The sequence below is a fragment of the Syngnathus floridae genome, chromosome 7, assembly GCF_059516105.1.
Source record: "Syngnathus floridae isolate MCC-2025c chromosome 7, RoL_Sflo_1.0, whole genome shotgun sequence".
NCBI lineage: Eukaryota > Metazoa > Chordata > Actinopteri > Syngnathiformes > Syngnathidae > Syngnathus > Syngnathus floridae.
The window spans coordinates 2,020,772-2,038,731 of record NC_142419.1 but is presented as its reverse complement, the minus strand read 5'-3'; the positions used below and the strand labels follow the sequence as shown (position 1 = coordinate 2,038,731).

General features: G+C 44.2%; 1 protein-coding gene across 20 annotated transcripts in view; it reads left to right on the top strand.

Moving 5' to 3' along the window:
• brip1 (BRCA1 interacting DNA helicase 1) overlaps positions 1-17,960 on the top strand; it is a 204,647-nt gene that overhangs the window by 138,992 nt on the left and 47,695 nt on the right. For 18 of the 20 annotated variants that reach the window (XR_015859327.1, XR_015859328.1, XM_088380208.1 and 15 more), the window contains 2 exons: positions 1,453-1,565; positions 8,321-8,403. Coding sequence is in view for 16 of the 20 variants with exons in the window: in XM_088380208.1 (XP_088236334.1) it covers positions 1,453-1,565; positions 8,321-8,403 (196 nt within the window). In the remaining 4 variants the exon portion in view is untranslated. Of the gene's footprint in view, positions 1-1,452; positions 1,566-2,470; positions 5,855-8,320; positions 8,404-17,960 lie in introns of all 20 variants that reach the window. The other 2 variants (XR_015859329.1, XR_015859326.1) reach the window with 1 other exon arrangement.

The following is a 17,960-nucleotide window of genomic DNA, read 5'->3' as shown; positions in this document are numbered from 1 at the left end:
ACTGCTCCTACGCACCCCCGGTCCTACTCTACGTAGGTCCCAGCCTCCTCCGTGGCTGGAAGTGCCACCTCCGGGGATGAATGTCCACGCCGCCACACGCCTGGAATCCACGCCGGTGCTTGGGGCCCTGTGGCGGTGAACTATTTATGTTATAGTTATTTGATGTATTTTATTTCGTGTAGCAACTTGTATATGGTTTTATCGTTACAGTTCAGTAGTTGTTGGCTTGTTGAACTCTTGTTTTGTTAAATAAAGAGCCGTTTACCAAACCCACATCTTTCCTGGTACTTTGTTAACGCTAGAATATAGTTATATACTAGATCTGTGGAATAACGACGAGGCTGACGTCAGCGGCGCGCGCGCGGCGTTGTTGACAAAGGACGAGGAATTTGATCGATGGATTTAATGATTTGGATGGTTTGATAATATTGTTGTTTATATGATAGTTATTTGATATATACTTTATATATCGTTATATTGATCTGTGGAATATTTACAACTGCAACTCACGACGAGTCGGACGTCAGCGGCGCGGCGCATACGCGGCATCGTTTCAATAAAGGACGATCGATGGATTTAATGAATTGGAGTGACACAGATGGTTTTATAAACGGAGCGACTTTTAGTCCGAAAAATACGGTATATAAAAGACTGAGCGCAACTCAATAGGCTTCTAGTGTTTCACTGTGTATTGATAATGATGGTGATTTTGTGTTTTTCCACAAGCACGTAGTACCTATTATGTGGTTCTTTCAGTATTTGAGCTGTGCTTAGTCATAGTGTTGTAACTATTTGAAAAAAGGCAAGCCATGCTACAATGACTTTGTTTGATACACATGGAGGAACATTATGTCACATCCCTTTGTTCCTCTGGGCAAAGTGATAGTACCTGTCAAGATTAGTCATAGCTCTGTTCAGTCACTTGCCCTTCATGGCTACCCCTCAGATGGCAGGTGAACTTTTCATTGCTCCATATCAAACTGTTGATGCTAATAGTCAGCATTGACAGATTCCACTGGATGCAAGAATTGTTGTAATTTTTGGACAGGAATGACTTCCACTTCCATCCCCTCAATTTGTCATGGTATATCTCCCATACAGTATATGTGAGGTAAGATAAAACTATCCATAGTTTTAAGTTCAGGTTCATGTTACGACTAAAGTTATTTTCAGAATAAAATGCTGTTTCAGGCCATTCTTGTTAACATTTCTTCACAGATCAACACATTACATGTGCCCATGTATTAAATAAGTAAATAGTATAGACACCTCTCTGGGACATTAACAAAATACCCAAAGGACCATGAGTATTTTTTAACAACCCAAACAAAGATTAAATGTTGATAAATGTATTTTCAAAAGTAATTGAGTGGTCTTTTAATGGGTTTTGACAGAACCATTATCCATATCTTACAGAAGTTCCAAAGTTTACTATATAACGGTGTGTTACAGGTCGAACTCAAGATGAAATACAATGATCAGCACTCAAAGAGTAGAGGTCTTCTCTCTGGCCATCAGTGGTATGAGATTCAGGCTTACCGAGCTCTAAACCAGGCCCTGGGAAGGTAAATATGCTATTGTAATTTTATTGGTTTGGATTTAAATCTAAGGCTATGTTCAGAATGCAAGCAAATACAGCTCAAATCATTTTTTTCCCATATGACCTGCATCTGTTCTTTCTTTATGACAGCCTGAAATAGGGTTTTAACAATACATCTACTTGATCAATGTGCCTGCCCTTCAATTTAGCTACATCGGACGTCGCTGGACAAGTGCACATCATTGCTGGGCAGTGGCCACTCATCAACACAGAAATTTTGTCAGATCGCAATCGATTGCACAGATAAAATTGACAAAATTATTGTATCCTCAAAATTCCTAATACCTTTATACTTTTTCATTCAAGTGTGAATGTCATTTTTAATCAACTCCCACACGTCATCTACTGTTGGCTACAGAGACTGCAAGCACGAAACATAGATAATGGCAATGAGGGAAAATAGATAAGATGACAATGCAAATATGGACACACTTTGGATTTAGCAAGAAAGATGATAATCTTAACAAGACGGCTACCGTCTAAAGCCTTTGGTATGACTCAACAGCGACGGATGCCATGCAAGGTAGTGGGAGCAGAAAAGTTCAAAAAGGTTTTTCTGCCTTATTTATTCAAAAACACAATCAGTTACTAGGCATCAATGGATATTTATGCACATTTTGCGCACGCGGTTTGTAAATGAGGCCCATTGTAACCCTTTGCCGAAATTGTTCCATATACAAAAGATAATGTTTATTAATATTGTTCAGATAAAAAAGTTTAAAAAAGGCAGAAAAAGATGGCACCCGTGATGGCAAGCCGTGTGCCTCGCTCCTTTGCTGTTAAGTCTTTTTCCCTGCTCCTGCTGCTTTCTGCCTACCAATATGTTTCTGCTCTGCGGACATTTGATCACCAAACCCTCCTCAACCTTAGGGCTTGGTTTGAATCCCCCTGCTACCTGATGGCCCATTTTTGGATCAGCAAACACCGATGTTGGCAGACATTCCTGAACACCTGCGCCGACTGTCTACTGTCTCTCCCCGGAGGGATCGCGACCGAACGTTCCAACGGACTCTGCGGCTCCGAACACCGACGCCAGCTGTCATGCCCTCTCCCCCAGAGAAAGTGCTCTAGAAGACGAGGAAGACGTGCCGGTGTGATTGTCCGCCTCAAAGCTCACCTGAGAGTCTCCTCCTCGGCTGAGCTCCGCCGCGGATTTTCTCCTCCTGTCCGGTTCGTGTGTGGCCGTTGGATCCAGCCCGTCTTTCCGGTGCCAGCCCCGCTGATTGCTCCGGTGGGCGGACCTGCTACCCTGGCGCAGCTTAGGGCTGGAGCATCGCGGAGAGGGCTTGTTTGCATCTGGCCTTCCGACACCAGCTCCATCTCACCCGCCTGGTCCTCCACTCTTTCGGTTGCATCACGTCATCAGAGCGCCGACACCACGGTAACAAATAGCGCTGGAAACATCGCGAGACTTGGCCATATTGTCTGTTGAGGGAGGAGAAGTGTGGATCCCAGCCTGCTCTGTCCCATCCAGAGATCAACTGATCAATTCCACATTAATACTGAACTTTTTAATGCTCAGTCCCTGTCAAATCAAGCTTGGTCCATGATCACATTCTTGATAAAGATATTGACCTGATGTGCCTCACTGAGAACTGGCACCAACCTCAGGTTTTTTCATCATTAAATGAAGCCTGTCCCCCTGGTTACAGTTACCTGCAGAGAGCTCGCTGCACTGGCCAAGTTCGTGGCCTGGCAGTGATCTACCGCGACACTCTCAAGCTGTCTTCTCTGTCTCTACCTGAAGTGTCCTCTTTTGATGGCCTTCAAATCAAAACTTCCGTCCAAGATCAATGCTGTTCTTATTTACCGGCCGCCCAAACCACACCCATCGTTCATCCCTGAGTTTCATGACCTTCTCACCTCCCTCTGCTCTCTATCTTCCAATAATATAATACTGGGTGATATGAACATTAATAGTGATAATCCCTCCTCCCCCCCTGGCAGCTGATTTCCTTCATGTGTTGGACTGTCTCAACCTCACACAGCATTTTGATGCTCCCACACACGCCAGGGGCGCACTTTAGACCTGGTCATTTCAGACTCTCCCTCCATCAATAATCTGGTACTCCGACCACAGTGTTATTTCCATGGACATTTCCACTCACTAAACTCAGGCCATGTCCCGCCATCACTCAAAACCACCGCCTCTCCTGAAAAAACCCATCCTCGACCCAGAACATCTCTCCAATTACCGGCCCATCTCTCTTCTTCCATTCCTGTCCAAAGTCCTTGAAAAAGCTGTTGCCATACAGCTACAGGAACACCTTCAACACCAGTCACTATTTGTACCTGTACCAGGCTGTCAGTGAACAACAGACGGCGCACCCTGATGGTTTCAGCATCTTCGCTGGGGACTTTAATCATGCTAAACTGAAGTCTGTTTTTCCGAGGCTTCACCAGCATGTTAATTTTCCAACACGTGGTGACAGCTTCCTGGACCTGGTCTACTCTACACATAAAGGAGCTTTCAAGGCCGCCCCCCTCCCCCATCTTGGACTTTCTGACCATCTCACTGTTATGCTTTTGCCCGCATACAGACAACGGGTGAAGGTTCGCAAGCGGGTACGGGTGTGGCCTGAGGGTGCCTCTGATGTGCTTCGAGACTGCTTTGGCACTACTGACTGGGACATGTTTAAGCGGGCGGCAACTTGCAACGATCTGACAGACATAGGGGAGTATACTGACTCTGTTTCCTCTTACATCACAAAGTGCATTGATGATGTGACTCACTCGAAATCCATCGTCACTCGGGCTAACTGGAAGCCATGGCTGATGGGGGCTGTCCTCAGGCTGCTGAGGGCCAGGGATAAAGCCTTCAGAGCGGGGGACGAGGCTGGCTTGAGGGCAGCGAGGGCCAACCTGTCCCGGGGCATCAAGGAAGCGAAAAGGGCGTTCTCTTGCAAGATTACCGCTCACTTCAAGGACAGCAGGGACGCACGGAGCCTTTGGCAGGGCATTCAGACCATCACGGACTACAAGCCCGCACCGCAGAGCTGTGAGGGCGACGTCCGTCTGCTCAACGATCTTAACCGCTTCTTTGCTCGCTTCGACGCTCAGAACAGCACTTGCCCGCTGAAGACCACTCCCCCTCCACAGGAGCAGCCCCTGTGCCTCTCTGCCGACAGCGTGAGGAGGGCGCTTTCCGCTATCAACATCTGTAAGGCGGCGGGCCCTGACAACATCCCAGGTCGAGCGCTGAAGGACTGCGCTGGGGAGCTGACGGGTGTCTTCACGGACATCTTTAACATTTCCCTGCAGCAGGCCATCGTCCCTTCGTGTTTCAAGGCTGCCACCATCGTACCTGTGCCGAAGAAGCCTGCTCCGTCCTGCTTCAATGACTACAGCCCCGTGGCACTGACACCCATCATCATGAAGTGCCATTAGCGGGTTGTCATGGAGCACATCAGATCCATTCTCCCCCCCACCATAGACCCCTTCCAGATTGCGTACCGAGCCAAACGGTCCTCTGAGGATGCCATCTGCTCTGCCCTCCACTCGGCCCTCTCCCAATTGGAGAGTAGGGACTCTATGTGAGATTGCTGTTTGTGGACTTCAGTTCTGCCTTCAACACCATTGTGCCACAAAGACTCATCTGCAAACTCGCCAAGCTGGGCCTCAGTGCCTACCTCTGCAACTGGCTACTGGACTTCCTCTGTCAGAGGCCTCAGGTGTTACGTGTTGGCGACAAAATCTCCGCCAGCATCACGCTGAACACGGGGGCCCCCCAAGGCTGTGTGCTCAGTTCGCTGCTCTTCACCCTGTCCTACAGCGACAACCGCATAGTGAAGTTTGCCGATGACACGACTCTGGTGGGTCTCATCACCAAAGGTGACGAGACTCAGTACAGGTTGGAGGTTGACCATCTGACCGCGTGGTGCAGGGACAACAACCTCCTGCTGAACGTCACCAAGACCAAGGAAATTGTTGTTGACTTCCGGAAGGGTCACACCCAACACCTGCCACTGACCATCGACGGTACAGTGGTGGAGAGGGTGAGCAGCACCAGATTCCTGGGGGAGCACATCAGTGAGGACCTCTCCTGGTCCGCCAACACTGCGTCGCTGGCGAAGAAACCTCAGCGCCGCCTGTACTTCCTGCGGAAACTCAGGCGAGCAAGTGCTCCTCCGGCCGTCATGACTACATTCTACCGTGGCACCATTGAGAGTGTTCTCTCCAGTGGTATCGCTGTCTGGGGTGGTAACTGCACTGAATACAACATGAAGGCCCTGCAGCGCATAGTGAACACGGCTGGTAAGATTATTGGTGCTTCACTCCCCTCCCTGTAGGGCATTGTTTATTTATTGTTTATCCATCACTCTTATTCATTCATTGTTTGTGCCTTCTTGTTTTATTTTCTTGTGTTGTTTACTTGTATGTACATTGTGAACTACGTCTTGTCACCGTGGGATAGGGGGAACGTAATTTCGATCTCTTTGTGTGTCTTGGCATGTGAAGAAATTGACAATAAAACTTTGACTTTGACTTTGATCTAAAATCTCACACCCACACTGTCACCTCTGGGGTCCACCAGGGCTCTATGCTCAGTCCCACCCTCTTCACCATCTACAAACCGGATTCGGTTGAAGTTGGGAAATTGTGTAAAATGTAAATAAAAACAAAATACAATGATTTGAAAATCCTTTTCAACCTATATTCAAATGAATAAACTACAAAGACAACATATTTAATGGTCAAGCTGATAAACTTTTTTTTTTTTTTTCAAATAATAATTAACTTTCATGGCTGCAACGCGTGCAGTAGAAGTTGGGAAAGGGCATGTTTACCACTTCGTTACATCACCTTTCCTTTTAATAACACTCAATAAACGTTTTGGAAGAGAGGAGACTAATTCTCTTAGCTTCTCATGTGGAATTATTTCCCATTCTTGCTTGATGAACCGCTTCAGTTGTTCAACAGTCCGGGGTCTTTCCTATCGTATTTTATGCTTCATAATGTGCCACACATTTTCAATGGGAGACAGGTCTGGACTGCAAGCGGGCCAGGGGATAAGCTGGACTCTTTTACTTCGAAGCCACGCTGTTGTAACACGTGCAGAATGTGGCTTGCTGAAATAAGCAGCGGTGTCCATAAAAACGATGTCGCTTGGATGGCAGCATATATTGCTCCAAAATTTGTATGTACTTTTCAGTATGTACTTGATGTTGCCTTCACAGAAATGTAAGCCACCCATGCCATGGGAACTAATGCACCTCCATACCGTCACAGATGTTGGCTTTTGAACTTTGCGTTGATAACAGTCCGGATGGTCCGCTTCCTCTTTGGTCCGGAGGACACAACGTCCAGTGTTTCCAAAAATGATTTGAAAAGTGGACTCATCGGACCACAAAACACTTTTTCATTGTGCATCAGTCCATTTTACATGTGCTCGGGCCCAGAGAACCCGGCGGCGTTTCTGGATGTTGTTCATAAATGGCTTTTGCTTTGCATGGTAGTTTTAACCCGCACTTACTGATGTAGTGACGAACTGTATTTATTGACAGTGGTTTTCTGAAGTTTTCCTGAGCCCATTTGGTGATATCCTTTACACACTCATGTCGGTTTTTAAGGCAGTGCCGTCTGAGGGATCGAAGGTCACGGTCATTCAGTCTCGATATCCGGCCGTGGCGCTTACGTGCAGTGATTTCACCAGATTCTCAGGACCTTTTAATGATGTTATGGACCGTAGATGTTGAAATCCCTAAATTCCTTGTAACTTTGCTTTGAGAAATATTGTTCTTAAACTGTTCAACTATTTTCTCACACAAAGTGGTGACCCTCGCCCCATCCTTGCTTGTGAATTACTGAGCATGTTTGGGGAGGCTCCTTTTATACCCAATCATGGTACCAACCGGTTCCCAATTAGCCTAATCACATGTGGGAGGTTCCAAATAGGTGTTTGATGAACTTTTCTCAGCTTTCTCAGTATTTTTTGCCACATTTCCCAACTTCTACTGGACGTGTTGCAGCCATGAAATTCTAAATTAATTATTATTTGGCAATAAACAATTCAGTTTATCAGTTTGAACATTAAATATGTTGTCTTTGTAGTGTATTCAATTGAATATGGGTCGAGAAGGATTTTCAAATCCTTGTATTTTGTTTTTATTTACATTTTACACAATTTCCCAACTTCAGCCGAATCCGGTTTGTACATGGATCCCCTCGAGTGTATCATCAGAAGGCAGGCATGGACTCCACTTCAGGATTGACTTAATATTTGACTTTAATTTATTCCCTCTTGAAACATGACACTTACAGTGGACTTCTGTTCCGGTATTGGTACTTCTAACCTGTAGAGCACTCATTCATCACGCACAGCAATAACATGGAGTCATCTTTAATAAATGTCTCCATGAAATGAGGAAATCAAAAAGCCTCATCTCATTTCCCTGAAATATTTCTATCTTGTCTAGGATCGCTCCTCTGAGATGATAAAGAGATTAGCCTCTATACTGCCTGGCCATATTTACTTCTGTAAACTACATTTTATGTTATATTGTCTCTTGTGTGCATACGGTTCACTTTGGGAATGCATTTTGGTTCACACACCAGATAGACAGAGGTTGCAATTAATACAGTATATAATGTGAAGGATTGCCCAAAAATCGGATTTCACCCCAAAGTTTGATATGAGCAGTAAACCTGTAGACTAAACGTAGCCTAACACACCTCATTTAACATACATGTCCTACTTATACAATTGTACCTGTTGTTCAGGTGTATTCGACACAGAAATGACTGGGGTGCCCTAATTCTTGTGGATGACCGTTATAGGAGTAATCCTAGCAAGTATATCAAAGGTAAGATTGTGTATTTAAATAATTTTCACTTAATTTACTTCAGGTTCTGTGGTAGCTTTCTCAACCTTAACTGTTTGATTTTGTCCATGTTTTAAATCAGTTGTTAATTACACTAAAATGATTTACCAGTCAAAACCTTTCTCATCTCGTATCTTTCTTAGGTTGCAGTGTGTATTAAAATGTTTTAATGTGCACCTCTTATTTATTATTCTAATTTCACATACTGATTTCAATGATTGTGTTCTTGAATGAATGAGCTGAAAGCGGTACTGGAGTGGCTCTGCAGTCAGCCGAGCCACAAAGTCAGGAGTTGGCAGCAAAGGTTGATGGAAAAATTTAAAATAAAGATGGAAAATGAAAAAATTGAGACAAGGCTGGTCTCGCACAGCACGTGGTCACGGGAGCTCTTCAGCATTTGCCAGCCTGATTTTTATCACCTGGCTGTTGCATTATCCTGGTCTCGCACAGCACGTGATAACGGGAGCTCTTTAGCATGTGCCTGTTTTTTATCTCTTGGCTATTGCAGCATCCTGCCCTGTGCGTGTACCGGAACGATTCTGGCACGCATTCACCGAGGCAAGCCGTCGCTGCTCTCTTCGTAGACACGTGGAGCGCAATCCACAGGGCTGGCCCGGCCCAAAACAAATAATGGCAGCTTGGTTGAAGCTGAGCCAAGTCGCTTGCCCATATGCTCGCAGTGAATCAAGGGAACCCGCCTCCCCATCAGAGAGGGGTCGTAAAAGAGGGTTCAGAAGAGGGTACCAGCAAAGAGAGCAAGAAAGGAAGTGGTCTCTGCTTTTATACGTTAGAGAAACCAGACATGCCCCCAGCTCAGGGATAGGCTGAAGGTTTCTGTAACCCAATACCAGCCGTAATTTGAACAGGGGTTAAAATGGCTCACAGTTTTGGCATATAACAAATCTAGCTTTGAAACCTAATCAATGTTCAAGCAACCCATCATGAGTAAATCTGAAAGACAGCACATTTTAATTCTAAAATACATATAACTCATATTCCAATAGATTAATGTAGGTAAGGCATTGTGCAGACATAATCAGATATGCATCACAACATGAAACACAAATGCAATCTCTTAAAGTTCTCAAAATTGCATACACACCATGTTGTTGATTTCGTTGGACATTGTGTTCAAGTGAGGTGTCAGTCTAAAGTCCAGCCCTGTATTTGAATTTTCTGCCACAATGGTGACGACAGCATCCTCAGATTGTGTCTTGGTTAGTGTCATATTCCACATGGGAGCAGCCCTTATACCAAGGGTGGGCAATTAATTTTTACAAGGGGCCACATGAAAACCTGAGTTGTGTCAGAGGGCCACGCCAACAATAACTTAAACCTTCTCAATTTTCTTCCATGGTAAAATGCACTAAATTGCTTATTTTAAATAGCTGGTACTGGTAATTAGAAGAAGACAATTATTCTGTTTATATTTACTATATTAGTGAAATTGTGATGTATAGGTCAAATAAAAAAATCATTAATCAGTACAATTTATTTGTAACTTCTTTAACTTTTCCACACCAACGATAAATTAAACCTGCTCAATTTTATTCCATTGTAAAATGCACTAAATTGCTTATTTTAAATAGCTGGTACTGGTAATTAGAAGAATAGAATTATTCTGTTTATATTTGTGAGATTGCGGTGTATAGGTCAAACAAAAAAACAGCAACAATCATTAATCAGTACAATTTATTCGTAACTTCTTTAACTTTTCCTTAAATGACAAAACTTGTCCTGACCGCTGCATCTCTGTGGGTGTAAAGTTTGATAAAAAGTCTTTGTTGGGCTTGCAGTTTTGCTCGCGATGCATCAGCCTCTGTTGCGCGCTCTTTATCAGACAGATTGTTAGAGATTTGCTCACTCCAACTTATTTTGCAAGAACCACACGGGAGACAAGTAAGTCCTTTTAGACACCTGCAGGTGGAGAGTCCATTCGTCGCTGTGCGTACAGCAATGTTCGAATGGAGGTCTGAACTCTCCACCCTGCAAGGGCATATTTATTAAGAGGTTCAAGATGGCGGCGCGTGCACACGCAGCGGCCACTCTCTATCCCGTTCGGTGTTTTGTGAGTGTTTACTGAGTGTTTGTCCGGCAGTTTTGTGTGTGTTCGTTTCGTGTGATACGTCGTGCTACTAGCGCGGCGGGCATGTTCTGCTCAACATCGGCGGAAGTGGGTTTTATGGCGTTCTGGACTTTGGTGCGGAGAGATTAAGGGCGCTCGGACTGCTTCGTCATGGAGCGACGCCGGACTGGCCTGCTCTTCCTCCCCCGGTTGGACTGCATCGTGAGCTCGGACTGCTCCGTCCTGGAGCATTGTTGGGATGTGTCGGCAGCGGGTCTGCGAGGCAGCGGAAGAGGGGCCAGCGCGAAGACGTCGGGCCAGGCTTGCGGCCAACCCAGCTCGCCCAGCCGTGCCTTCCATTCTCCTGGCGTACGTTCGTTCGCGGGACGACAAGATGGGTTGCGTTCGCCTGATAGGATCCACGAACCGGACAGTGCGTGCCTGCTGTATGCTCGTGTTCGCAGTGGCCTGGTTGACATCTTTCCGGACTCTGCTGTGCATCGGGAGCGGCTAGCGTGCTATCACTCTTATATGTTCATCTTCTTGTTTTATTTTTCCTGTGTTGTTTACTTGTATGTGCGTTGTGAACTCTGTCTTGTCACCCTGGGATAGTGAGAAACGTAATTTCGATCTCTTTGTGTGTCTTGACATGCGGAGGAATTGACAATAAAGGAGACTTTGACTTTGACTTTGAAAAAAAAACAGAGTGGGGGTATGAGTAGGCTGGCTAGAAAGCCCTTGTCCTCTAGTCTAAACATGTCAGGGGATGTTTTACGACCTTGTGATAAAGAGGACAAGGTAGGGTATTTATTACCTGTTGCATTCCAATATAAGCATAAAACTAATCCAGCTAGGTTATTTATTACAGGTTGCATTCCAACATAATCCTACGATAAAGATAACCTGGAAAACCCTGACATCTCCCTCCTGTTTTATCATATGATTATGCCACCCCAAACAACAAAGACAAGCAAAAAAAACACATATACATGTATAATGAAGAAAGAAGAATAGTAAAAATAAAAACAACAAACAATGATAGCAACACTTTCCAGTGAAGATGAGGTATTACCTTAATACCCCAGATCAAACTTATTGTGTAAGCGAAAAACCTGCTGGCCAGATGTCACACGGTCCCTCTGCCTTAGGCAACCAGAATGCTATCAATAAAAAAAATAAAAAGAAAAACACAGAAACGGTACATCATTGTATCCATTACTTGCGAAGCATTTTTGATGGTCAAATCATCAAGTTTCTGTAAAACATGCTCAACAGAAGAGCATCTACGCAATCCACGTTTCATTATCGTCATCACATCCGTCATCTCTAAGAAGTTGTATATGAACTTGGGCTACAGTAGAGGACACAAACTTCGTCACAGCAGACTTCAAACATGGGATAACGCAGGACGTAAACAAGCACAACACCACCAGCACAACAAGCACAGGAGACAGCAATTTCAACAGCAGTTGCCACCAGTTGCCAGAGAATAGCTATGAAAAGAAATCAAACTGATGTGGGACCTTGTCTTTAGACATGGCCTGCTGTAAGTTCTTCAGCGAATTCATGGCGTCGTTGATGTGGGTGTCATTTTCTCCTGGTATGTATGTGCAACAGGGAGTCCCAATGATGTGGCACACACCACCTTGTGCTGCCGTCAACAAGTCCAGAACCATCCTGTTTTGCAAGACCATCAGTCTAATAGCCTGAATCTCTCTATTTTGTCCATCGTTGACTTGCAGTTAGAGATTCACAAAGGATTGAAAACGATAGTTCAGTGTCTCGATGAAGAGCGATAGTTTCCCAACCCCAATCTGAGGAAAGAGCGCAAGGACAACTTTGTCTCCGACGGACCATACTTTATGGTCATCTGGAACGTTCGCACCCCAGACAGGGTCATGAGGGTCAAAGGTTGCAAATGCCCTGCGTCGACGTCCAGAAGAGTTGTGTGCTCCTGTCAGCTGATGATGTCGTATCCTGTAGGTGTGGTCCGTCACCCACACTGGTGCACACACTTGTGTCCAGTTGGCAGGCAGCATCAGACAACTCTTGTGACCACAAAACCACGATCCATTCTGAACAGGCACGTGCACTCATAGGATGCAGGTGAGGCAGTGCCTCTGAACTTCTGGATGAAGTAGGTCCCGTCCGATGGTGCAGCCATGCTGGTAGTAGAGCCCTTACACCTTGAAAACGGCCCTCTCATCCTGGCACACAGCGGTGATGTCCAAAGCTCCCATCCAGTTTCCTCCTGGAGAGCAGTTGTCGTTAATGCATTTGTGGGTCCTGCTACCTTGGATGCAACATGTGTAATTCACTCCAGCTGGTCTCTCTGTGTAGGCCACTTTTGGTATTGTTCATCCTCTAACAGTCACATTGAGATTTACCCAGAAGAGTTCATCATAGGCACCGTCTGCAAGTCCAGAGTGGGATGGGTCGGCATCACTGATTGTGACAGCTCAGTGTTGATATCCAACTCCTCCCATGGATGCCATACGTTTCGCTTCAGTGACATTCATTGCTCTGGCCTCCAAGTGACCTTGTGTGGAGAAAGAGGGGAGTTTCGAACACACATAACACCCCTCCTGTGTGTGAGCTCTCACAGCGACCTTTATATACCGGTACCAAGTGTTGGTTTCGTATGGCTTCAAAATTCTCATCGTGTGACCATCGTTTTCCATGGTCAACATTGTCACTTGGTCTGTTCAGAAGAGTCCATAGACCATAGCACGCTCCAACCACAACGCAGCAGAGGATCCATCTGGCATATGGATCCCCATTGCTACTAGGATAGCAGAGACACCGGGACATCTCCTCGCCTAGCGGAGTGGGGATCGTTGTTCGCTCCACCATCATTGAGACGCCCCACAACTCCGAATTAGGGGTCCAGCACTCTCCGCAACTTGCAGTGGCTGAGGTGAATCCAGCTGGCCATTCAGCAAACTTCCCTGCGGTAGTCAGCAAGACTTGGAATGGTCCCTCCTGTCGTGGCTGGCCCAGTTTGAGCGTCCTGATCATATAATCTGCCAAGGACTGCTCTTCATCTGTTGTTTGCAACTCTCGTAGACAATTGTAGTGCCCATTTAACTGGCAAATAGGAGTGTTTGCGGGAAGAGTTTGAACACCTCCTAATGATTCCCTTTAACCAAAGACTACTTATGACAGGGGCGTTCCCATTTATTGCCTCCTGGTTTAAAAAAGATTGTCTTACCCATGCCTTCTTTCTCCTCACACGGTCGCACCCACACAGGGTGCGCGCGCACACACACACACACACACACACACACACACACCTGCACGCACACATACACAAAAGGGCATACAAAGTTCAGACGAACGACAACAGACTGTCACAATTTTACAGAGATTACGCACGAACACAGAACACACAGACAAAGGGATTCTAATCCATCTCTCATGTAGCTTCTTTTGATAGAATCTCCTATTGGTAACTGTATAGCAGACGTTTTATCATATAATCCCATACTCTGCTCTCTCGCTTCTACTTTTTCATGTCGGTGCAGTCGTAGGTGGCCCCTATTGCAGTCATTGTCTTGTTAACTGTCGCCTTGTGCGACTCCTTTGCATGATTGTGTGAATGTCAAAAATTGAACGTACCTAACTTTCTGACCATCCAACCTCCACTGTGGTACAAAAAACCTTACTATTGTATTGAGTAGGTACATTGAGCAACCTAGCTTCCTCCTGACTGCCAAATGTCCTGTTCTAAAATTTACCGTATTTGTCGGTGTATTAGTCGACCTTTTTCGATCCAAAATTCACCGAAAAAAATCGACCTCGACTTATACACCGAGTCATAAAATTTAACTTCGTATTCATCGCTTCAAATGTGATGGTAACCAAGGCCGTTTCTCATGCATCTCATTGTGCGTGGGTGTGCGTCCGTCAGGCTAATCAAACAGCGAGAAACTGAATCATTATAAAGCGTTCGTCGCATTAACACGCATCCTCAGCAACAATTTCAAATATTCTCACCTCAATATCGGACATCGAAAGCCAGGCAGCGACGATGACTGCTAGGGGGAAGTACTGGGTATTGAGCGAATGTGCGAGTCATCGCGCGTCAAGCAACGACAATAACTACCGGTACGTAAACATTCAATCGCCATGTCTAAATGAATGTCGTTGGCACTTAGAAAATATTCGCCAAACTTGGCCGGACTTCCAGGGGAAGAGGCCGAATTTTCACTTGTGGTGGCCGACACGGGGAACCAGCCGAGGCGGACACTTTACGGCGGTTGAGCCGTTCGCACTTTGAAAATATTTGCCAAACTTAGCCAGACTTCCAGGGGAAGAGGCCGAATTTTCACTTGTGGTGGCCGACATGGGGAACCAGCCGAGGCGGACACTTTACGGCGGTTGAGTCGTTGGCACTTAGAAAATATTCGCCAAACTTGGCCAGACTTCCAGGGGAAGAGGCCGAATTTTCACTTGTTCTGGCCGACATGGGGAACCAGCCGAGGCGGACTCTTTATGGCGCAAGAGCCGTTGGCACTTAGAAAATATTCGCCAAACGCTCTTGATGGGACAGAAGACGACCTTATCTGGGAAGAGGAGGAGGAAAGTGTGATTTTGATGATGTCTGTGTACAAGCTGAAATAAACAAACAAACAAAAAAAAAACTAAGGATAGAAAAGACCAAGAAGATGCCCTTTATGACGACAAACTAAACGAAAACGAATGGAATGAGCTTTTCGGAAATAGCGACGATGAAGACGAATTTTGAACTCTATGTACCGGCAATCACTTTATAATTATAATTTGTTGTTTCTTAACTAAAAATAAACCAGTTTTTAAGAGTGTTCATTGTTGTTAGTCTCTCTCGGCGCGTAATATCACAGGGTCATGAAGTAAATAATATTTAAAATGGCGTATAGATCGCTCGCTACACACTCGCAAATTTGAACACATTTCGTCAATAAATTTCGCATATTTCTGATTGAATTTTGAAGTTTAATAGAATGCAACAATTGAGCTCGATTTATACAAAGGATATATCATAAAATCGTAAATTTCCGTCGAATTTTAGGGGGTCGACTTATATACCGAGTCGACTTATACACCGTCAAATACGGTATATAACTCGACCTCTACGTCTTAAGCTTGATGAGCCAAAATATCAGATCTTGCTCTTGTTTCCTACCGTTTTAGCCTATTTGTTTTATCCAAATCCGTTCAATCTCTGATTATAATGCTTTTCTCTGTAGCCCTACGTATTTTTAATTTTTTTTTTATTTATTTATCAAATCTCCTCAGTTCTGTCAAACTCAGTGCACAATGAACCTCCCTTCCACTTTGAACCAAGCTTCACCAAATTTGGTAACGCCGTAGCAAGGAGTGCGATTTGGTTGTCGGACACTCCAAGTCCATATCTTTTTGCCGCACTTCACCCTCTCAAGTTGGTGTTCTTTTATTGTTGCTTCAGAGCTACCCCATCCATCACTCTTGAATGAGTCCATTGTTCAAATGAGTCAATTTTCATCATTGTGAGTTCCTCCGCTTTTCACTGTCTTTTCCATCCTCGAGGATGTTGTATTTCCTCCGGAGTGTACTTGTCCCCCTCCAAGCACAACAGCAGTCTTTTCTTGTCCTTTGCCAAAGGTCAAAGGTGCTTCAGAGCCAGGCACCATTTTGTAGTTGTTCACGGCTGCAGGCGAAGTCTCGGATTGGGTTCCAGGGACCCTGACACTGAGAATGACAGGCTGGGACATCAAACTTGTAAGACTATCTCCAAATGTAGCTGCTTCCATCAATTTGCTGGTAACGTTTGTTTACCAAACTTCAAATTCTCCTAATAACAGCGGTCTCGTTTTTATATAGTAAATCCTGCAACTCATCCTATTCTTTAACATATACAGCGGTTGTTGACAAAGTACACATATAAACATCATACTTTCATGGCAGTCCAGATCCGACACGGCAGATCATCCTGCAAAGGTCAAATTGATCTTTTAAATTGAAGGCATTCAGTGTTTTTGTTTTTGTTGAAACAAGCTCTACAAAAAAAAAATGTTTTGTTTTGAAAATGTTTTGAATATGAATCAAATCCATATGTTGTATAAAGCTGACTGACCTGCCCCACCATCCCTCCTCTTGAGCCATGTGACACGCACCATGGCTCAATATTGCTGCCCATTTGCATAGGTTCTTTGGTAGGGTAGGTCATTTATAGATGCCATTCTCTAATCTTGCCCCTCTTTTCGTCCATAATTGAATTTCACTCTATGGACTTTGTTGCTGCACATCTTTAAAAATGTTTCAGTGATCTAATCTGCTTCTTGTGTATATAAAATTTGAAGTGTCTTTTGCGCTGCAGCTTTGTGGAATCTGTCTTGTTACCTCTTGACACCTTATCAGTCTCGTGTGTGTGTGTACTGCACACGTGCATATAGCTACTTTTCGTGGCAATTGGACTGTCTTGACAACTAGCTTAGCAAGTAAATGGATGGCCTCCCCGAATGGGGAGCGACTCAGCTAGCAAATGATTAGCCATTTTCACTTTCTTGTAGTTTCTTTAGTTACTTTTCAATCGTTTTCTCATTGTTTATCACAAGAATCTTAGAAATTTGAATACGAATCAAAACGTATGTTTTATTTTACTCAATTGTATGATTTAGAGAAACCATATGTAGTAAAGTGTTGTATTACTACATATGATTTCATCACCATTTAATTTGACTTTCTTTCCAAAACTCTTCTTAATTTCTCAGTTCACACATCTTCTATATGTGTTACTGGTTCTCCAGTTTTTTCTCTAGTTAATTATCAATCCAAAAGCTACGTGTTTCTTTCCAACATTCAACCTGCTCAAAATCACTCTTTCATCAAAGTTGCTCTACTAATTTTCTATAGTAGTCGCCAACGGCTTCAACCATTCAACCTTTCATGCAGGCAATCATTCATCAATGCTCATCATATGCATCTCACACAGTCTCCAAAAGGGAGTCTTCCTATCACATTGGTCCCAATTCATCCAAGCTCACCACACAACATTCATATATTATTTTCAACTCGGGTTTCCTGGTAGAACAATCCACCAATTCAAAAAAAAACTTAACTAAAACAAACAACTGGCAAATTAATCTGAATTTTTTCTTTGTTTTTAAATTTGAAGAACTCAAACTCTCAGATTTAGCTTGCATTTAGAATTTTGTATAATCTTATAACACAACCAATCAATTATTCCTATTAAATGTAGCATTGCAAAATCTTAAATTCACAATTTAGCTTTTTCCAATTCCTGAAAGCATGTTCTGTCGTTTTTTTTTCTTTGAATTTCTCATGTGGGCTCGACACTTAACATGCACTAGTGTGGATTAGTTTCTGCTCGCAAACAGATTTCTCTCTTTTCCTCTCATTTTTTTCCGTCAAATTGTTTCTGTTCTGCGGTGTAAATTGAATAGACAACAGTCTAGCAAATTTCTTTATACTAAAAGTTTAGCCAATCTTCATC